This window comes from Pinus tabuliformis, chromosome 9 (assembly GCF_031772625.1).
Source record: "Pinus tabuliformis cultivar Carrire ecotype Pingquan chromosome 9, CPIR1, whole genome shotgun sequence".
Lineage (NCBI taxonomy): Eukaryota > Viridiplantae > Streptophyta > Pinopsida > Pinales > Pinaceae > Pinus > Pinus tabuliformis.
The window spans coordinates 530,786,459-530,809,652 of NC_142307.1; the positions used below are offsets into that span (position 1 = coordinate 530,786,459).

The 23,194-nt window shown below is 39.1% G+C and overlaps 1 protein-coding gene and 1 pseudogene across 2 annotated transcripts; both read left to right on the plus strand.

Annotated features, from left to right (window-relative positions):
- The first annotated feature begins 1,262 nt into the window (after window positions 1–1,262).
- LOC149149559 (uncharacterized) lies at window positions 1,263–4,091 on the plus strand (annotated as a pseudogene). The gene is made up of 4 exons (XR_016262457.1): window positions 1,263–2,251; window positions 3,202–3,342; window positions 3,481–3,630; window positions 3,816–4,091. The product of XR_016262457.1 is annotated as an uncharacterized LOC149149559 (transcript).
- A 1,197-nt stretch (window positions 4,092–5,288) lies between these two features.
- Window positions 5,289–8,833, plus strand: LOC149149560 (uncharacterized). Its single transcript, XM_089440694.1, has one exon. The coding sequence runs from the start codon at window positions 5,327–5,329 to the stop codon at window positions 8,693–8,695; it is 3,369 nt and encodes a 1,122-aa protein (XP_089296820.1). The 5' UTR covers window positions 5,289–5,326; the 3' UTR covers window positions 8,696–8,833.
- Window positions 8,834–23,194: the final 14,361 nt, after the last annotated feature.

The window sequence follows — 23,194 nt, forward strand, 5'->3', positions numbered from 1 at the left end:
TTTCGTTAACTGTATCAAGATTAGATGAAGATCTTCATCTATGGTAGAAACCCTATTGTGCCCTGTGGCATTCATGCTTAAAGCAGCTCTCCACTAGAGCAATGTTGTTGACTTAGCAATAGTGTTGCTTGTGGACTTAGTCCATGTTTTATTGTTAGCCTCTCTCACCTCAGTATATATAAAGGGAGGAGATTGTCTTTGTTATCACTTGTATTGCATCTTAGAGATGTGATGGTGTGATGCTGGCTATTGAAGGATCTCAGAAGAACAATTATTTACTCATGTAATAGGGAAGTGCTTGTGAGAGTGCCGCAAGTGAAGAGTAAAGCTTGTGAGATGCAAGTGCGGATCTAAACTAAGGGTTGGACAGTTCATGTGATGCTAGCTCGTTGTTGAGGTTATGGAAAAATCAGTATAGCTTGGTGGGATGCCTTGGTAAGCATTGTTGCTTGTTAGAGTTTGCAGAGAGTGTGATTGCTCTGGGCAGTGCTTGGGAAGCTTTGGAGAAGTTCTTGCCTGAGATAAAGCAGGAAGACTTGGTGCACCATCTTTTGCAATGCTAACGTATTGTACACTATCTTCATATTGTTATAAAAAGGACTTGCGTCATTACTATCCTAAATTTTGTTATTATGATCTGATTTTCAGACCTTGTTTTCAAGTGTTTTGAGCAAGTTTCATGGATGTTTTGATATGCTGATTTGCACAAGTGAGCTCCTGCAACCTTCTACTTGACAATGTGGGGTCTAAGAAGCCTAGTGCAGAGTATAAGGCTTCTTCAACTGGGATGTTTTCACACCACGTCTCAACCTACACCAGTGTAAGCATCTTGGAAGCCTTCAATTTCTCTTTTTAGAGAAGTGTTGTTGGAATAGTTTATGCTTCCTTCTGTCTTATCTCTCTTGTTACTGTTGATTTCTAGATTGCAGAGGTATTTGTCCAAGGATTTGATATGCATTTGACAATATGTTTGTTTATTGGTTTATTGCTTGGTTCTTTGAGGTCTGTTGAGACCCCCTTGGTCTATAGGACCTCTTCTCTTAGAATCAAAGTTGAAAAACAAATTTAGACGAAGACTTGATCAATAAGGATGTTTAAGGTCCCCTACATGTAGAATGCACAGTTTCAATCATTAAGGATTTGGTGCAGAAACTCTCTGATTTTTTCTTCACATTACTTCCTCTCTGTAGTTTTAGGGTCCAACATAAATTTCATTGGATGTGAAAGCTTTAATACTGCTAAAGCATTCTCACCAAAATCATTTACCCTCCAATGAGGATTCCGGTTCTGAATCTTCTAATGTCTCAGGTACTACCTTCTACTTCTGAAAAAGAAAAAACTCATCAGCCAGATAAAATAAGTTCCATCTCTGTCGGTGAGTTTCTGACAGGGAGAGACTGATTCTGTGTGTGAGAGAAACAGAGAGTAATATATTGTGATCAGAGCATGCCACCCACATTGTTGTAAGAATGCTATTCTTGCCCAGCTTTCCCAAACAGTTATCAATACCTTTCATCCCCATTGCATGAGAATGTAGGGAACTAGAGTCTGGGACACATCATTTTCCTTTTCACCTTGGGAGCCTCTCTTTATATTCTCCATTTCAAATTAATTCTCAATTCACCCTTTCAAATTTGATTTATATTTGGCACTCAATAACTACATTCTGAGTTATTTAAAATCTAAAACGAGGCAAACCCCATTACCCAAATCCTGGGTCATAGATTGATCAAAACTGGTATGTTCTAGCTGCAAAACCGCGGGATCTGGAGACCCGGATTGAGATATAGGAGGTTCAGAGCTGCACAATTGATAACAAGAGACTACTAGTAAATAGGCTGGAGGGTTAATCCCTAGCAGATCTGCGTTAAAGGATGCAGACAGTTGGTTTGGTTCCCTCGGAGATAGCAATTCCTCATTCAACTATTGGTGAATCCTGAAAAGCGTCTAATGCCAATTTTCAAAATTTGAGAAATAAACAGATTGGGTATAGAAGGGTGAAAATTACAGATAACTTTAGAGGAACTGTGCGTTGCACTTCATTGGCAAGTGCAAAAGTACCAAGTTCCATTTTTTCCAGTACTAAAATGGCAAATGCTAATTCTTCTGAGTTTATGATGATGTTTAATGATGGGATTAAACATAATGGAGATTTTTACAGAGAAGTAGGTGAAAGCTGGAGGAGGGAAAGGCCCCATGGATCCACAATATGTCGTGCATGATCTGCCTTCAAGCCAGTCCTCCAATCCAGGTATTGACTATTTATGATTAGAAGTGATTTTGTTCTCCATGGATCAAGATGTCAATTCTTGCCTAGTTTTATCAGTTGCATCTGTAAAGCAGACCTCAATGTCAACAGCATTAGTACTCTGGGGCAGTAGCTGTGACCTCGATGATTTTCGAGGTCACTTTTGTTACAGCCTTCAACTCCTCTGCTTTTCATCGCAGCTATAATATCATGTGATATCAGCACAGAATTCCCATGCTATGGGTGCAGGTGTATTGCTGCTGTTTATCCCTTTGCATATCTTGAATATAATGATAATCCGAACGTGGGTTGAAGGACAGAAACACGTGTGCACGAAGTAGGTTTTAGAGACTTGCCAATGCAGCAGGGAGCTATTCTTTGCCCCAGTTGCACAGGGGATTTGTTAGGAAATAGTAATACCCTTGTGTTGCAAATTTGGTGTCTAAGTGCCACTTCTCACTGACAGATGATATCAATTCCAACTGTATCTTGACTGTAAACACACAACTTTTCATGCATACATTGAAGTTGTGGTGTTCCAGGCATTGCAAAAGATGTAAATCTAAATAAATACAGTGATGTTTAAAGGGAATACCATGATCCTAGTTGTCAATGAATGTGTAGTGTTTGCATCACCTAGTTTGTTTCATGATTTTTTTCTCCCGCTGTCCTGAAAAGATATGTATTTCTTCAAATTTGAAGTTTAAACCCAACAAAGTTCTCAGTCTCTTTATTTAAAAGCTCATAATGGACTAATCTCCACTCTGGCCTCAGGGAAAGGAAATGTTTACAAAATAATATAGTATTTACATATAAAATTGTTATAACAGTATGAAGGAACCGAGAGACTTCGGATAATTAAATTTTACAGTGCAAGTATTGCCCTTTTTAATTCCTGTATAACTGCAGTTTTTAATGGTATTGTTGAATCTTATTCTTTCCTATATGCTCAGGTACAGTCCTCCCCTCACTCTCAAATGCAGAAAAAGCAACAAATATTGTATGGCAAGAATGCTTGGTGAGCAGGGAAGAAAGGCAGAAGCTACTTGGGCAGCGAGGCTGCGTTATTTGGATTACTGGTCTGAGTGGCTCAGGTCTGCCCTTAGTGCAAAATTTGCTTGTTTTTTTTCTTAGATTTTATTTTATAAATGGAGCATGCTTCATAGCCTTTTTAATGTACATTCAATAATTGTTCATTGAACATTATTTGAAGTAATAGAGCAACAATGCAGGCAAAAGTACACTGGCTTGCGCAATCAGTCGTATATTGCACACTAGAGGAAAGCTCACTTATGTTCTTGATGGTGATAATATAAGGCATGGCCTTAACAAGAATCTTGGCTTCAGTGCAGAAGACCGTGCAGAGAATATACGTCGTGTTGGTAAGGCCTTTTAGATGATTAATGCATTAGGTAGTCACGGGCTATTCATAGTCATACTACAACCTTTCTTAACACAACTGAGATGCAGTTTATACCATTTCCTTAAACTTCTTAGTATATTTTTTCAGTTCTGCTCTTAACAATAAAATGCTTGAAAGCAGTATTTTAGAGAATTGAATATTTAGGTGAGGTGGCAAAGCTTTTTGTGGATGCTGATCTTATATGCATTGCTAGCTTAATATCTCCCTACAAAAGGGATAGGGAAGCATGTCGTGCACTTTTGCCTGCAGGAGAATTTGTCGAGGTTCTCTCTCTTTCTCTGTGGAAATTGCTTGCAAATTATCTTGGGTTCAAATTAAAATATACCCTGGGCGAGTTTAAATCAATTTGGTGAACAAAGTATTGATAGACACACACAAAGTATTTCTATATTTTTTGGAGCAGGTAAATAATTGTTGAATATATCTGATGTCTTTGCAGTGCAGTGGTTTCTAATGGTCAAATTGAAGATAGATGGAAGAAACATGCAAACAAAATGACAAAAATACAATGGACAAAGAGATCTGTCAGTGTACCAAAGAGCCACCTGGGGGAAACAAATAAAATGCAAATTCCAGCGTCTGAACAATGCGACTCTCTACAAACACCAATGGTTGCTGAAAGGTTATTTGAGCTTTCTTTGGAAAAGGGAGTGGACGACAAGGATAAACCCATTTTTGATAAGCCACGAGACATTACCGCAATACTTTTTGAAAAGGCTCCCACAGAAATGGTGCATGTCTCAATCAGTGAAGTTAACAGAGTCGGAGGTGTCACAGAAGTTTCCCTAACAGCTTCTGAATAATAATCATCCTCATTGAAATTGTTCGAGGATTCTACCCAATTGAAATTGACTTGGAATTTTAACCGAATTGTACCTGGGTGGTGCGCTGCAGAGCGGAGGAATTGCCTGGGCCGGAGTTTTGTGGTGAGCTGCAGGCGCCGAGTCAAGGAGGAAGGTGAGTGAGCTGCAGGGGCTGAGTCGAGTTGGTTGGGGAGCAGCCCGCGGTTTCCCAATTCTTCCATTTCGAATTGGAAATTGCATTAACTTTCTGCAGCGGCAATTCTGTCAAACCAGCTCTGATCGGATCTGTCAGAAATTAATGCAGAGCGGTGGAGGGTGGCTCTGATTGGATCTGTCAGGGATTAATGCAGAGCGGTGAACGGAGGGTGGCGGAGCTAGGAAGGATTGCCAACCGCTGGAGCCGGACAATTTTCCGAGCAGCAACGGAAACCGGGCAATTTGGGCAACCAGAAAGAACACAAAAATCAGCAACATCTCACTGATTGGGCAACCAAGAAAAAGCTTACTATTTCATTGAAAACATCCAAGCATAGAAAAGAGGGAAACATCTAAAAAAACTAGGAAAAAGGATTATTGGCTTTATCTAATTATGCAGTTTGATTTTATCTTCTGTAATAAAGAGAATGATTGCATTGTTTATAAAATGCTCATCTCTTCTTCATAATAAAGTTAGTGATATTGTTTGCAGACCTGTGTTATTCTAGTTTTTGTCTGTGGTCTGTTCTGTTATTCTCTGTTTTTAATTTGTCAGATCTGCAAGTAGATCAATTGGTATCAGAGCGTAAGTTCTTGGAAGCCATCCACCTGTTCGAAGATTTTTTTTTTTTAAGGGTCATACATTTCACTCCAATCATGCACTCTCCAGTGAATGATTTAGCTAGGGCTCTTCAAGAGCTAATTACGCTGCAACAACAACAACGCCCTCCAGGGCAAATGCAGCTTGATACACGCTTTCAACTGCCCAAATTCTCAGGGCAAATGAATGGTGAGGCTGTTGATTCTTGGATCCGCAGCCTCTCCAACTATTTTAGAACCTGTCCAACAATGGAGGAGGAGATGAAACTTCAGATCGCCAGTCTACAATTGGAAGGCCTAGCACAAACATGGTGGGATACTCATCTTGAGAATATGTCCTTGGTTGTGGAACTTGGAGAACAAGCCGCGAACCAGCCTAGCACATCTTGGAATCTCTTTTGCGAGGCCTTACGTGAACGCTTCTATCCTCCAGGATATATACAAAATCTCCTTGCCAAATGGTTGCAGCTTCGACAACTACCCAATCAATCAGTGCAAGCCTACATTGATGTCTTCTGCAAGTTGCGCATTCAACTCCATATATCCGATCCAGACGAGGTACTAATTATCAAATTTAATTCTGGTTTGCTAATGCTTCTTCGTCGTGAAGTTGAATTGTTTGATAGTGCTTCATTAGACAAGGCCTTTATTCGGGCCCTGGCGGTGGAACGCAAAGTGGGTACTCGAATCCGATATCCAGAGACCAGAAATGGTCCATCTTCCTTTGATTCTTCTAATGTCGCCTCTGCCTCATCCCCCACACCTCACCGCACCCCCTGGTGCACATTTCACAAGACCAACTCACATGCTTCTGCAGATTGTCGAGTATTGAAAAATCTCCGCCCCCAGAAAACTCTTTTTACAGAGGTCGAACAACCAAAGGCCACTACCCCACTTCCAGCTATTTCTCTCGAAAATCCGACAGAAGTGGACCCCTCTCTCATCCTCATGACTGCTAATGCAACAAACACCTCTGTTACGCCTTTGTTTACCCATAATTGTCAAATCAAACATGAGTTGGCCACGCTTATTCTTGACAATGGGAGTCAAAAGAATCTTGTGTCACAAGACTTAGTTGAACGCCTTTGCCTTCCCACCACTCCTCACCCCCACCCGTATCAGCTCGGTTGGGTCAGAAAGGACGGTCCTCGTCTTACCATCTCACAATGTTGTGCTGTCACCTTTGCTATTGGGCCTTTTCGTGATACTGTGATATGTGATGTTTCTCCTCTAGATTGTGCTGATTTATTGCTAGGAATTCCATACCAAGAGGCTCGACATGCTGTTTATCATGCTACAGATCACCAATACCACTTGCAGCACGATGGGCGCACCTATGTGCTCACATCCTCAGCTAGCACATCAACCCAACCTTCCATTGGCAAAGCTCCCATTATAAGAGTCAATTTAAACCAAGATGTTTCTTTGTGCTTGGTTCGCCCTGTCAAGCCAGAGAACCTCACCAATCCAGTCCCTCCTTCAATGGCTCCTCTACTCCATGAATCTGCAGCTGTCTTCACCCAACCCACAGGGCTGCCTCCAGCACGCTCTGTTGAACACCACATTGATCTTGTTCCTGGCGCTTCCTTACCCAATGCCCCATCTTATCGCCTTGCTCCTCGAGAGGCAACTGAGATAGAACGCCAAATTGAAGAATTGTTGACATCCGGTCATATTCAGACGTCATCCTCGCCATATGCATCTCTAGCTTTTAGTATTCCCAAAAAAGATACTTCTGAATGGCGCCTCGTGACAGACTATCGAACCCTTAATAAAGCCACTGTTAAAAACCTTCTGCCTTCTGTGATCCAATATGGAGGAATTCTGCCTTCTGTGATCCAATATGGAGGAGGGATGCCTCAATACAACTCTTCAGGTCATGTAATGGGTACACGGCCTCAGCAAGGCCACTGGTTGAATCAATCTAATATGCGACCAGGAGGGCCATCGGGGATTATGACTAATATGATGCATCAGCAAATGCCCCAACCCAATGCTATGTTGCCTGCACAAGCACAGGCATTGCTGCAGCAGCAAAGATTTCAGGCAATGCAGAGTGGTGTTCCTCATTTTCCTCCTGTGCCAACTCAACAAGTATTCAATTCACATCCTCCACCTGCCATGCACAGATACAATGAGGCATTTTTGGGTGGGGATTTTAGGGATCAGCGTAGTAAGTCTCAACAACGTGGAAAGCAAAATCAGCGTAATAGCCAACAGAATTCAGATACGCACAGCCAGTCAGGTAGGTCTAATAATGGCTGGCCACAGTTCCGATCAAAGTATATGTCTGCAGAAGAAATCGAGAGCATTGTTCGCATGCAGCTTGCTGCAACTCACACCAGTGATCCCTATGTTGATGATTATTATCATCAGGCTGTGCAAGCAAAGAATGCTACTGGTTCTCGAGGAAAAAGTCAGTTTGCACCATCTTCTCTACGTGAATTGCCACCGCGAACAAAAGCTGTAGCAGAGCCACATGCTTATCTTCAGGTAGAGGCACTGGGAAGAGTGCCATTTTCTTCTATTCGCAGGCCTCGTCCACTTCTGGAAGTGGACGCTCCTTCAACACCAAATGCCACAGGTGATAATGTAAATGAACCCAAGGCCACTGAGAGACCCCTTGAACAGGAACCAATGCTGGCTGCAAGGATTGTTATTGAGGATGGGCTGTGCCTTCTTCTTGATGTGGATGATATTGATCGGTTTTTGCAAGTATCTCAACTACAAGATGGTGGGGCCCAATTAAAAAGAAGGCGGCAGATTCTGTTGGAAGGATTAGCAGCTTCTCTGCACTTAGTTGATCCTCTTGGAGCAGAGGGTGGCCATCCAATTGGGTTGGCTCCAAAAGATGACCTTGTTTTTCTACGCCTGGTTTCTCTTCCCAAAGGGAGAAAACTTATATCAAAATACCTTCAGCTTCTCACACCTGGAAGTGAACTTGCACGAATTGTCTCCATGGCAGTTTTTCGTCATTTGCGTTTTTTGTTTGGTAGCTTAACTCCAGATCCCAGTGCTACAGTTGGGCTTGCTAAGACTGTGGCTCTGTGTGTTTTCAACATGGATTTAGATGCCCTTATTGCTTGTTTGACAGCAGTAGTTTGTTCTTCCGAGCAACCACCACTTCGTCCTCTTGGAAGTTCTACTGGTGATGGGGCATCGGTGGTTCTAAAAGCTGTTCTGGAAAGAGCTACAGATATCCTGACAGATCCACGTGCACAGGCAAAATGGATCAATGCAGAAACATTGCAACGCAATTTCCCTCAGTTGGTGGAGGAAGCGGGGACGCTTCCTGATCTAAACAGGGAGGAATTGGGCAACCAGAAAGAACACAAAAATCAGCAACATCTCACTGATTGGGCAACCAAGAAAAAGCTTACTATTTCATTGAAAACATCCAAGCATAGAAAAGAGGGAAACATCTAAAAAAACTAGGAAAAAGGATTATTGGCTTTATCTAATTATGCAGTTTGATTTTATCTTCTGTAATAAAGAGAATGATTGCATTGTTTATAAAATGCTCATCTCTTCTTCATAATAAAGTTAGTGATATTGTTTGCAGACCTGTGTTATTCTAGTTTTTGTCTGTGGTCTGTTCTGTTATTCTCTGTTTTTAATTTGTCAGATCTGCAAGTAGATCACAATTCCTCCACTAGGTAGACTACTCCACTCATTCCTACATTTGTAAAATGTCAACCCATACCCCCAAACCACTGCCTAAATGTCATTGTTATTACCCATTAATACAGAAACAAATAAAGAAAAACCTATGGCAACACAGTGCATACAAACAGATGAAATCAATACTCAACCAGCCATACTAGTTACTGAAACCTCCTTACTGTGCAGATAAAACTGACCAAAAACAGGGGTCCCTTCAAATATTTATAAGGCTTTCTCCCCTTCCTCTTCCCCTTCAAATATCTATAAGGCTTTCTCGTTGCCTGGATAGTCAAAAGTCGCTGGAATACATGCAAAAAAAAAATTCAAAAAAACTTGCAATAGCAGTGTTAGAATCATGTTTTTGATGGTGGAAATATATTCAACACTCATGTTTTTGATGGTGGAAATATATTCAACACTATCAAAAGCTTCTCACGCACTCAAAACTTTGAAGTTTGACAGCTATAACTTGAATTTACAAAAAATCTTACAAGATTTTATCAAAACCTTCCTAAATTTCCATGATTTTCAGGGCAAAATACAGCTTATATTCCAACCTACAAACCACCACAATTTCCTATTTTAAGTGAACTTGGGTATGAAGCTTATCATTCTTAAATATGTTTACGTTTAGCTGATATATATTTAGAAATTTTAACATTAAGTTGTGTAATAAGAAAGAAAAAAATATTGAGTCAATTTATTTTTCAATCAATACATCTTTTACGTAAAATATATATTTATAAAATTTATTAACTTAATTGGAAATTGAAAATTTAATATATATTTATAATAATTCAATTTAATTTAAAATGATTAATGAAAAAAATTATATTATTTTAAAATTATTTTTTCTTAAAACAAAATTTTAATAATATTATTTCAAAAATTAATTCATAAATTAAAATTAAAAATCATACCATATTAGTATATAAACCCTTCCAATATAATAAGAAATTTAACATGAGAATTCCTATAATATTCTATATCTTAAAATCTTAGAGTTAGTAACTAATTAGACCTTAGAGCATTAACAAATGACATAACAAATGAAAATATGTTTGTAGACAACTTCATGTTTCAAGAAAGCTTAAATAAAAACTATTAAAAAATGACATACATGAAAATATGTTTGTAGCCAATGCCATGTTTCATGACATCTTAAATAAAAACTATTAAAAAATGACATACAAGATACAAATTTATTTGTAGATGGTGTTATGTTTTATATATTCCCTAAGATTTACATGAAAACTTTTAAAAAGATAAGATAAAGATGACATAGACTATATATATGATGCTTTATCACTCCAATCTAAGTCTTTCAAATTTATAGTGTTAAGATTTATTAGAACTTTGTCAAGATTTTATTTTATAACCTTGATTTGAAAAATTATTAGATATATCATTTCATAAAACTTTCCTAATACACTATTTAGGAACTTTCGGAATAATTTTATTAGTCTCTAAAGCATGAGTCACTTTCTTATCCCAACATAAATAACCATAAGTAACTACAAGAAGCTCCCACAATAGTTTACTAATATAAATATTCATTTAAACAAGATTTGTGGCATACAACTTTTCGGAAGGTGAATAGGAAATTTCTTATCAATTCTTATAATTAAGTTGATCCCAATTTCCATAAGTTTGTAGCATACATGTTTTTCTTTGTAATTTTGTACCATACATGTTTTTTTGGTAGTTGGAAGTGTTATAGTAAACTTACTTGAATTTTTCTTATACATTATCTAAAGGTAAATACTTGCTTTTTTGTAGTTCGAAGTGTCGTAGTAAACTTACTTGAACTTTTCTCATACATTCTCTAAAAATAAAAACTTGTAATTCTTCTTTGCACCTTGATCGATGTTGAGGCATATACACATCAACTCTTTCTCTGTTTCCTTATCCTTAATTAAACTATTTAGAACATATGAGGCAATTGATTCTAATTGTTGATGTTACTTGGCCTTTAATGGACTTGTTCTCTTCTGCAAAGATCAATTTTCTTAATCTGATTTTGTTGGGTACTGTTAGCGCTTGAATTTGGCCTCAGGTTGAAAAAGACAAAATCCAAGGCAACATCAAACCACTTAGCCTCGTAGCTACCCCTACGGGGCAGGAGAGGGCTCTCTCCAGGTCTATCTCGGCAAAAGGTCTTCAAAGGGCGGAGATGACCAATAAAGAACATTGATTTTAGGCTAGTAAACTGATAGGGAAAGTTTGATTTTAAATTTTTAGAGTTTTGGTGGAAAACTGAGCATAGTAATTTTGGGTGCGGGGATGAGACACAGTTTTTGCAGAGGTCTTTTTGGGGCAAGGTAGGAGATTGTCCTAATGCCTTTGAATTAAGTGAATGGATAGAAATGACCGGTGAGGAGCTAAAGAGAGCAAGAAACTTTCGAGAATTCTCTTTAGATAGAGGAAAACATAGATATTAAGCAAACTTAAAGGCATAGCATATAAATTATGAATTCTACCTTAACACTTCATTTACTTAATGTGCAGAAAAGAGAAGTAGGAAAATGATACACATAACACACTTACAAGTACATGAGAGAAGCACACCATCAACACAAATAACTACAGGAATCCCAAATAGTGCTGCAAAACCCTGGTCTTTCCTTTGCCAAAATTGCAGAGATACAAAGTATAAAACAGTCTAAGTTTATCCCTCAAGAGTCCAACCTCTCCAACCCCTGAAAATGATTGAGAAAATACATAATATAGACCATGCCAACCCATTCCCTAGCCTCTAGGGGTCGAGCTCATCATCCTAGGAGCTATTTCAACCAATTCTAAACAAAGCACTATAATCTAGGCAGTCAAAACAACTTGCCTCTATAAGCTAGAAACCAATTCATTCATTAAATGTTTGCTATTTTATGAATGAATCTTCTAGAATAGGTAAATAAGTGTCATGTCAACATGAAACTACATCAATGAGGGTGAAAAATCCCATCACAAGTCAAAACTGGTCAAAGCTGGGCGAACTCCTGAGCTGAAGGTGCAAAACTGGCAAATTTTCCCAACGCGTAGCGCGCCATTTCTCAACGCATATCGCGCCTTTCAAGCCACTTTTGAGGCACTTCCCGGCATCCAAATTAGGCACAAGTGGGCTTGTTGGAAAGGTCTAGATGTCTACTTTCCAGCCCGAGTGGAATTTCTCAATTTGGTGGTCATTTGCCCCTCTAAAATTGCAATCTCCCAAGACTGCTTCCTGTGTGTCTAAAAAGTGGCAGAATGTCATATTTTGCATGTTTTTTGACCTTTTGGGGGCTCAAATCTTCATGAAATTTCTTGGCAGTAGCTGAGCAAGTGTAATTTGTCATGACAAATCCAAAAATGCTGAGTTTTCCTGAAATGGACCTCCCCAACTTAAGGGTAGCGCGCCTGAGCCCTACGCGTAGCGCGACTTTCAGATGCTTTTTGGAGGCCTTCTCGATGTCAAAATTGGGCGCAAGATAGCTCGTTGGAAAGGTCTTTGAGTCTACTTTCCAACAAAACTGGAATTTTTCAATTTGGAGTTCATTTTCCCTGTCAAAAATCAAATCTCCCAAGACTGGTCAAAATGTGCCAAATGAGGCTGCCTCAAGGCAGAGTGCTGTTGCAGTCAACTTTTGAATGCCTTCCTCAACTCCAAATTGAGTTCATGATAGCTCATTGGAAAGCTCTTTGTGTCTAGTTATCATTTGACTCAACAAGAAAGTCATTTGGCCAACCAAGCTAGGAGAAAACTTGATTTTCCCAAGGTCACTTCAGAGGCGCATTTGATTCTCCCGAGGCAACGATATTTTTGACATTTCTCTAAAACCATGACACCTGTGTAAAAAGTGAAGGAGTTTTTTCTTCCTTGGCATGTTATGGACAAAAACCTCTCTCAGTTTTCCCAAATTCATTTTTGATTGCTCAGAAACATCATGTGAGTAAAACCTATCCCGATGTGTGAAACAAGGGATTTTGTCGAAATGAAGCGAAATGAAGGGGATAAGAGGCTTCTAAATTATTGGGGAAATTTTTGGAAGTAGGGAGGGATGATAGGGAGCATGGGAAAGTGGAATCACGGAGATCGAGTGAGGGGAAGGGGTCCAAAAGGGCAAAACACAGGCCCAACCTAGAAAATTGCCAAGTTGTAGCAAGAAACTAGGGTTTGCGTGAAAATGAGGAATTTGGGGGATCTCAGTGATGGGAAGCATTTGATAAGGTATATGAAGGATAGGGGAAGGTGTATGAACATCTGGATACAAGTTTTGCCGATGATTTGACCGTCCAAGAGAAATTGCCTTCAAAACCCTAGGAGAGGGAAATGACCTTACCTAGGCGCAACTGAAGCATGAACAAGGTGTAAAATGACTCATTAGAACTTGACATGATTATGACAACCCTATGAATGATGATAGACTCAGCTAAATAGTGACATAGATTGTCATTTGGGCAATTATGAAAAGAGTGAAAGAAAACCCTAGACCTAATGCCTAGTGACCAAATTTTGCTTGAAGACTCACTGAAATGACAAAATTTGACCTTGACACTTCAAAATCACTTTGTAAGAGCATATTTGATTACTGGAGGAAGGCTGGAAAGACTGACACTAACATTGGCTCCAATGGGGATGGTAGCTCCTTGGAGGTGCCAAGAACGACAGATCTCTGGAAGAGCTAGACAGTGCCTTCGTCCATTGGGCTATGGAGTCCATTATTTCGGCAAATGACACAAGACTTTGACTCATTTATTGACTGAAACCTGACTCAAGCCGACACAATTATGAAACCAACATAATTGAAAACTGACTCATAAATGACTCATGATTGACTTAACGAAAACAAGAACTTACAAAGCTTATTGAAGGGCAGCAGTCCATCAAGATTTGAAATCATGATGACAACCACCTGTATTTCTTACAAGACAATATACCATCAAACTATATCAAAATGCCAATGCAACCAATCAAGCAGATGCCTTCTTGATTGATTCTCCTGATTAGATCTTATGATCAACAATAGATACTGGTAACTGGGTATCCAAAAACATAGCTGACCATGATCTCCTTCATCACTGAACACAACAATAATCACTTTCACTGTTGACTGTAACAAATCTGCCATTGGATCCTGAAAAACATGAAGATTTGCCATTGCCACCTCCTGCTGAAAAACAAGGTGTCTTTTGCTTGAAATTCTGATCTGCCTTCATCATGTGCTTCAGTAAAAGTATGCTCATAAGCTTCAAAAAACTCCGAACAAATGGATGAGCAGATCTCTTCTTGGAAAAACATTTCAGCACATGAAACATATGAAGAATCTGAAAGGTAATCCTGTATGCTCTGATCTTCTGTAGTCTGACAATATGGTAGGTCATCTTCAAATGATATGACAGCCGGATTATCATCTTTGTGAAGGAAAACATTATCTGTTTGCTGATCTACAAGACAGTCATCTTTTTCAACAAAGGAAGAAGTTTTCCCAACACTTTCCTGACTATGTGTGCACTGCAAATCTGCTGTAGCTTGGGCTGTAACAAGACCTTTCAAGAGCTGATCTATCTCCTCTTCAGACAAAGGAGACAATGCCTTTTGTTTTCTTCTGCTTAAACAGTAATTATCTCCATATGACAGGGCACTCAGACTATCATTTATTACTGAGTTATTGAAAGGAGATTCATCACTTACTTGCACAAAGATCTCACCTTGCTGTTCATGAACTGACTGGATTGCTTCTTCATGAAGGTTGTGTTCTAATGATGGACTAACAATATGAATTACTGTGTCTTCTGCATTCCAAATGATTTCAACAGAACCTGGAGTAGCTGACTGGACATTATCACAATCTACAATCAACACTGGACTTACTTGCATGCTGTTGTCTTCTGTGGGCAGATCTGAAATGTCATTCTCCCTTTCATCATTTTCAGCCATATTATCTTCAACCTGCTGATCTTGATTCTGCTGCAAAATGTCCTGATCATCTTGATGGGAATTCTCTAAGTTTTCTTTATGCTGCTGAAATGGATTCTCATACAGAGCCTCCATGATCTCATCATCCATAAAATTATCATCTTCATAATATTTCTCAAGGCTTTCAATAAAAGTTGAAGCATGTTTGCAACAGTCATGAACTAAATTTAATGATGGATAAGATGCTTGATATCTTTCAATAAACAAGGCATGAAAATCCTTTAAACAGTAAATACAGGCCTGCGGCAAATTTTCATACCAGGATTGAGCTGCACCTTCCAGAGTGGCCAGGAATATCTTCATCAAGCAATCTTCAGGAAAATCCACCTTCAACTTGCGAATATGCATATGAAATCTAACTAGATGTAGAGCAGCATCCTTCTTACCATCATCTTTAAATGTAGGCAGATTCCTTGACCAATCTACCTTCGGAATTTTATTCGGAAAACCTGGAATGTGATCTCGGCTCATGGGAGCATATCTTCTTGCAATCCGATCCATCTTGAAAATCTCAAAGCTACTGATCTCTCTGCAGTGAAGTCACCATGAAGCATTGATCTCTGGAGTTTTCAGTGAAGGAGTCGCTAGTGAATGATTTCAGCCTTGTCAGTGTCTGATCGTTGTCCACCATCAACAATCAGATCTGAACTTGATACATGTACTGGGGTAATTAACAAGTTAGATGTCACGTTTACAAGCTAGACCGGAGATTGACTGAAGCAGCGTTTATCTACTTCCGCTAATGCAAAGCAAAAGCGTTTCGAAGGCTACCTGGCATAACTTCAGGCTCCGTCTGTAGCTTATAAAACAAATGACATTAACAAGCAAACCATTTATTTTTCCCCAGTACGGTCGCCAATATGTTAGCGCTTGAATTTGGCCTCGGCTGAAAAAAGACAAAATCCAAGGCAACATCAAACCACTTAGCCTCGTAGCTAGCCCTACAGGGCAGGGGAGGGCTCTCTCCGGGTCTATCTCGGCAAAAGGTCTTCAAAGGGCGGAGATGACCAATAAAGAACACTGATTTTAGGCTAGTAAACTGATAGGGAAAGTTTGATTTTAAATTTTTAGAGTTTTGGTGGAAAACTGAGCACAACAATTTTGGGTGCGGGGATGAGACACAGTTTTTGCAGAGGTATTTTTGGGGCAAGGTAGGACATTGTCCTGATGCCTTTGAATTAAGTGAATGGATAGAAATGACCGGTGAGGAGCTAAAGAGAGCAAGAAACTTTCGAGAATTCTCTTTAGACAGAGGAAAACATAGATATTAAGCAAACTTAAAGGCAGAGCATATAAATTATGAATTCTACCTTAACACTTCATTTACTTAATGTGCAAAAAAGAGAAGTAGGAAAATGATACACATAACACACTTACAAGTACATGAGAGAAGCACACCATCAACATAAATAACCACAGGAATCCCAAATAGTGCTGCAAAACCCTGGTCTTTCCTTTGCCAAAATTGCAGAGATACAAAGTATAAAACAGTCTAAGCTTATCCCTCAAGAGTTCAACCTCTCCAACCCCTGAAAATGATTGAGAAAATACATAATATAGACCATGCCAACCCATTCCCTAGCCTCTAGGGGTCGAGCTCATCATCCTAGGAGCTGTTTCAACCAATTCTAAACAATGCACTATAATCTAGGCAGTCAAAACAACTTGCCTCTATAAGCTAGGAAACCAATTCATTCATTAAATGTTTGCTATTTTATGAATGAATCTTCTAGAATAGGTAAATAAGTGTCATGTCAATATGAAACTACATCAATTACATCAATGAGGGTGAAAAATCCCATCACAAGTCAAAACTAGTCAAAGCTGGGCGAATTCCTGAGCTGAAGGTGCAAAACTGGCAAATTTTCCCAACGCGTAGCGCGCCATTTCTCAACGCGTAGCGCGCCTTTCAGGCCACTTTTGAGGCACTTCCCGGCATCCAAATGAGGCACAAGTGGTCTTGTTGGAAAGGTTTGGATGTCTACTTTCCAGCCCAAGTGGAATTTCTCAATTTGGTGGCCATTTGCCCCTCCAAAATTGCAATCTCCCAAGACTGCTTCCTGTGTGTCCAAAAAGTGGCAGAAGGTCATATTTTGCATGTTTTTTGACCTTTTGGGGGCTCAAATCTTCATGAAATTTCTTGGCAATGGCTGAGCAAGTGTAATTTGTCATGACAAATCCAAAAATGCTGAGTTTTCCTGAAATGGACCTCCCCAACTTAAGGGTAGCGCACCTGAGCCCTACGCGTAATGCGACTTTCAGATGATTTTTGGAGGCCTTCCCGGTGTCCAAATTGGGCGCAGGATAGCTCGTTGGAAAGGTCTTTGAGTCTACTTTCCAACAAAACTATAATTTTTCAATTTGGAGTTCATTTTCCCTGTCAAAAATCAAATCTCCCAAGACTGGTCAAAATGTGCCAACTGAGGCTGCCTCAAGGCAGAGTGCTGTTGCAGTCAACTTTTGAATGCCTTCCTCAACTCCAAATTGAACTCATGATAGCTCATTGAAAATATCTTTGTGTCTAGTTATCATTTGACTCATCAAGAAAGTCATTTGGCCAACCAAGCTAGGAGAAAACTTGATTTTCCCAAGGTCACTTCAAAGGCGCATTTGATTCTCCTAAGGCAACGATATTTTTGACATTTCTCTAAAACCATGACACATGTGTAAAAAGTGAAGGAGTTTTTTCTTCCTTGGCATGTTGTGGACAAAAACCGCTCTCAGTTTTCCCAAATTCATTTTTGATTGCTCAGAAACATCATGTGAGTAAAACCTATCCCGATGTGTGAAACAAGGGATTTTGTCGAAATGAAGCGAAATGAAGGGGATAAGAGGCTTCTAAATTCTTGGGGAAATTTTTGGAAGTAGGGAGGGATGTTAGGGAGTAGGGGAAAGTGGAATCACGGATATCGAGTGAGGGGAAGGGGTCCAAAAGGGCAAAACACAGGCCCAACCTAGAAAATTGCCAAGTTGTAGCAAGAAACTAGGGTTTGCGCGAAAATGAGGAATTTGGGGGATCTCAGTGATGGGAAGCATTTGATAAGGTACATGAAGGATAGGGGAAGGTGTATGAACATCTGGATACAAGTTTTGCTGATGATTTGACCGTCCAAGAGAAATTGCCTTCAAAACCCTAGGAGAGGGAAATGACCTTACCTAGGCGCAACTGAAGCATGAACAAGGTGTAAAATGACTCATTAGAACTTGACATGATTATGAAAACCCTATGAATGATGATAGACTCAGCTGAATAGTGACATAGATTGTCATTTGGGCAATTTTGAAAAGAGTGAAAGAAAACCCTAGACCTAATGCCTAGTGACCAAATTTTGCTTGAAGACTCACTGAAATGACAAAATTTGACCTTGACACTTCAAAATCACTTTTTAAGAGCATATTTGATTACTGGAGGAAGGCTGGAAATACTAACACTAACAGGTACCATTTTACCTTTTCAACCATCCAACTACCTACATTCATGCCTACCTTTGACAATTCTCGAGGGAATTTAAACAATTTCGTAATAAAATTTTCCTTAGAACCTACTATTTCAAATTATGTTCCATCATGGAAATGTGTGTCCTCTCATGAGGATCCACTTCCTGTAATCAAGTCAATTATGTTCCTTGTTTTCATCCTCGATTGATTTCCCTCTCAACGCCATTTTAGAATACCTTGAGAGCTACTATAGTGCATTATCTTGACACCTCGATTACTCACTCAATGAGTAAGACCTCTTGAGTGGGCATAGACATTGGAAAACCCTAATGATTTAAACATGTAGTTTGAATGCATAAAGTGTTCAAAAAATACAAGCCCCTAAGCAAGGATAGTAGAGACTTGTGCAAAAGCTATGATGATTTCAATGTTGCATTCCACAAGGGAAGATTCAACAAAACTCCTAATAATCGAAAGGAACTTTGAGGGATCCAATGATAAATGGCATGGGAGACCTCTATATGATTATCCATAATTTCACCCTAGCGCATTTCACTATTGGTTATAGATTTATTTTCAAGGATGTGTCCAACTCTTTTAGAATGATGAGATCAATTTAATTAGAAATTCAATCACTTGGATAATTCATGCAATGCATTGTGAAAATCCTTTACACTAGTGTGCTTTGCATTCTCTTAAACTTGATATTAAGAAATTACCCATTGATATTCGTCACACCAACCATAAGTGCAATAACTTGAAAGAAACCATTAACAAATAGTTTAAGTGGTGTTTTTATTAGCCACTAAAAATAATGTGTATGGAAATTGGCATACGCGAATTATTTTGAATTGATGAAATTGTAGATATTAGGTGTTAACATTACACAAGTTTTTCTTGTGGTAATCCATTTTTGCATTAAAAAATAAATTTATCTATATCCAAAATTGCAATTTTGCTGAAACTTTCCTAAACAAATTCCAATAATGATTTAGAAAAATGAAAATGTAGAATATTTGGCTTTCTTTCTAACAAATTAGCATTTGGATTTTTTTATTTTTATTTTTTTGAAACAGTGAGAGATCAAAAATTTATTAAACCACCTCAAATGGCTTCTTACTCTACCCCATACCAAGACCCCAATAAAAGGTTGGTTCTCTAACTCATATTTAGCAAAAATATATTTTCAATTGTGGAACCTCCATTAGAGGACCTTCTATAATTGGATTCGTTTAAACTTTGTGGTAAAGGTGAAGTTGGTGAACTATCTTCATTTATTTTCTCCTTTCTTTCCCAAGGATCAAAGGCTTCCTTTTTTCTTTCTCGGTGCATTATGTCCCTTAAAACAGAAACTTCTAGTTCTTGATCCGGACCTACTTCAATGGAGGTGCCTTTCTATTCAACAATGTTTGAGTGCATGGTTGTAAAACCAACATATGCCAAATTTTTTTCTATAAATAGTTTTAATATTACCAACTTTAGTTTACCTTAAGCTTGGCTCATTAGTTCCACTTCATCCTATGAAGGAGAAAGTATATCAACTTATGATTCAACTTTTCCATATGGACTTAATTTTTCCACCATAGGGTCATGTTGCACATTAGAAGGTTGGCCCCTAATTTCTTCTTTTAGCACTTAATGATCCATGGGAAAGAAATGGGGGGATTCAACCACGTAGCATGTTATTGTATGAAGTTTAATGGAACAAGTTTTGTGTTGGAGAGTGGTGTCATAACTGTTTTGACAACATCCTTGGTTGAGTAGTGAGTTAATAAGCGGACAAACTCAATATTTTTAATGGGCCTATGATTTTTTTGGCAAAGAAAATTTTCCTCTTGATTTACTCAAAGTTCCAGTATTTTGAATGTCTAAAGATGGGCCAGACCACTAGCAACAAAGTTATATGATCAAAGCTCCCATCAATCAAGTGAAACTATAAATTCTACAAACATTCCTACCAGATTTAGGGAAGAATTCCCATAAGAAAGGAGTTGATTATGTCAATAAGGATATGATAAGGAAAGGAAATTTGTGATCTTGGTCGATGTTCCAATTCAATTTTAGGAGAGGACACAACACTCGAAAACGAAAAAATAAAAACAAAAAATTGAGGGGCAACGAAACATTAAGTGTGACTCTCATAATCAAAGGGAGGGTAAGAAAATGTTAAGTGTGGCTGGTTTGAACTTATTTACTCCCTTGGTTAATAACTATGGGCCAAAGTCTTTATCTTTGAACTAGAATATCTTGGCCAACCTTTTGACCTATGTAAGAAGGAATTTCCTTATGGTTTTCCTTCCTATACATTTAATAGATATGACCTCCATCCATTTAGTACACACTTAAAGAGCCTTGGCCATCTTAGAAAATATTTAACAAACAGGTAAACTATGGTCTTGTGAGGGTCTCATACCTATTTCCATGTGCATCTATATATATGATAATAGTCGCGATTATTGCTCTAAGGGTCAATAAGATTCTTTTTGATTCAATATCCATTAAGAAATTTAGATTCCTTAAAGGAAGGAAAATAAATGATGCAATTAGGGTAGAACAAAAAGAGGTGCACATGATAAAAACAAACAAATTATCAGCCATGGTTTTGAAGTTGGAACTCTATAAGGCATATGATTAGGAAAATTGGTTGTGTTTATTCACATTAGGTTTTGTGTTCATATTGTGAGTTGGATTATTGTCTAACATCAATGTATTTTCTATTCTTAACTAATGAATGAAAGTCTTATTTTTTTAGACCCAAGACATGATATAGGCAAGGTAATCCCTTGTCATATCTGCTCTTTTTTATGGTAGCTAAAGGCCTCGCCAAGGCTTTATTAAAGGCAAGAAGAACAAGACCCCTGAAAGGTATGTAACTCGAAAGATCAATGTAATGACACATTTTCTTTTTGTGAATGATGTCTTAGTATTCCATGATAGTTAAATAAGTGATGTTAGCTCGAGGGGGCTTGGACCCATGTTCAAAGGTAGTTGTGCTAACCAACAAAACCCTACACTACTAGCCCTTTCGGAAACAACTTGCGTAGCGCAGGCTACAGTCTCACCCGAGGCAGTATTGGGGGATGCTAGAACGAGGCTTCTGCATCTAGAATACTATGTGATGAGGTTTAAGGCGCTTTCTATAGTTTTAGTTCAGATTTGACCTTCGTGAACCCTTATTCATGAGACTTATATGATTTCCAGTTAAAGAAAGTTATAAGCTTCGCGTAACTATCTGATCGTGCATAAAACAATATCTAACAGTTGATCCAGATCTTCGTGGAGTAATTAAGATAAAATATAGACAATTATCATTCAATTGCGCTTAAATACAGAAAATACACGGTGCATAAAAATAGACATAGACTTGCTTCAAATATCTTTCTATTGCTTCAGATCTTCTTTTACAACCTTTCTAGACCCTGTGCACACAGTTGCAGGGGCCCGCGCACTCAGTTGCAGACTTACCAAGGTCTCCACGCACTCAATTGCAAGAGATTTCCCCTTCGCCCAAAAACACAAAAAGATCTACACTACAGACCCAAAATCATATCATAACAAGGGATTAATTGATTTCCTTAGATTTGCTAAGACATCTCTTTATATATCCTTCACTATTACAATACCATGGTCTGCAAACCATGGGCGTATCTCAAAACAATATCAAAACATAAGGGGGTTTGACCTTCCTAAAACCCCTTGACTCCTATTTGACCTGCGCAACTCACGCTCTGCTCCTCAAAATGCGGAGACTTACAATATTTTAACAAAATTTGACCCAGGGAACCTCGTCCCAACAGGCACCCAACAAAATTATTTGACTCGTCCTCGAGTCACTTCGCTGGTACGCTCTAGATCTTTGCTTTCAGGTTGTTGAATGAAGACTTCACTAGTTGAAGCGCCTTCGTGCACTGAACAACTGCTTGACGCACTTTTTCCAACAACTTCTCTATAGTTGGCCCATCTACTGCTAAGTCGGTGGTTCGTTGCGTCTGCTGCATGCTCTTAAGCGTGTCTTCCATGGTCTTTGAGAGTTTCCCTGCTTCTTCTTCCCATGGTTGCATTCGTGCAGTGATGATCTACATATTCTTTCTCATCTCCTCGATATGTCCTTGTAGGGATGTCTCCTCTTTCAATCGGGTGAACCGTTGCACAAGGGCTAGGGTGCACATCGTTTCCTTTATCTCATCGTACTACAGCTACTTATGTCGAATGGAAACTTCAATCTTCTTCACCTGTGGGTCCTCCTACAACGAAGTCCACAGTTTTAAAGCTTCGTAAAATAGCTGGCTACACTCCTTTATTGCAGCATCAAGCTTCGACATGTCTGTTCTAATGGCAGCCTCATGTTGCTCTATGATCTCTCGTGGTGTGGTGGGATGCAACTTTAGTGGAAGCTCAATGATTTGGAGCTATAGATCGATACGAACTCTATCCACCTGCGCCTTTGATTCTCTGAACGCATCTACTAGCTGCTGCACTTTATCTTCAAAAGCAGCCTCTGACTGAATCTGGAGCTCGGAGAGCTCATTGCCTACTCTTGAAATGGCCTAGTCCAGTTGTGCCCTTCTTGTAGCTGCCTCATCACGGTCCTCGATAGTTCTGTGCTTTTCATCACACATTTGTTGACTGGTGATCTGTGCATCCTTGATCACCATGAGAGCCTGTTTCTCTCGCACCTTAAGCTCATTTGCTACACCCTAGTGTAGCTCATGTAGTGTGGATAGGGGGAGCACCGTGAGGTTAATACTTACATCCAAGACCTCGTTCACATATAACGATCTATTAGGTAATGGTACAACACAGAGCTATGAGGTGAGGACCGACTTCACATTACCCGATGTTGTTCGTTGCGTGCTCGCTTGAGACCGACC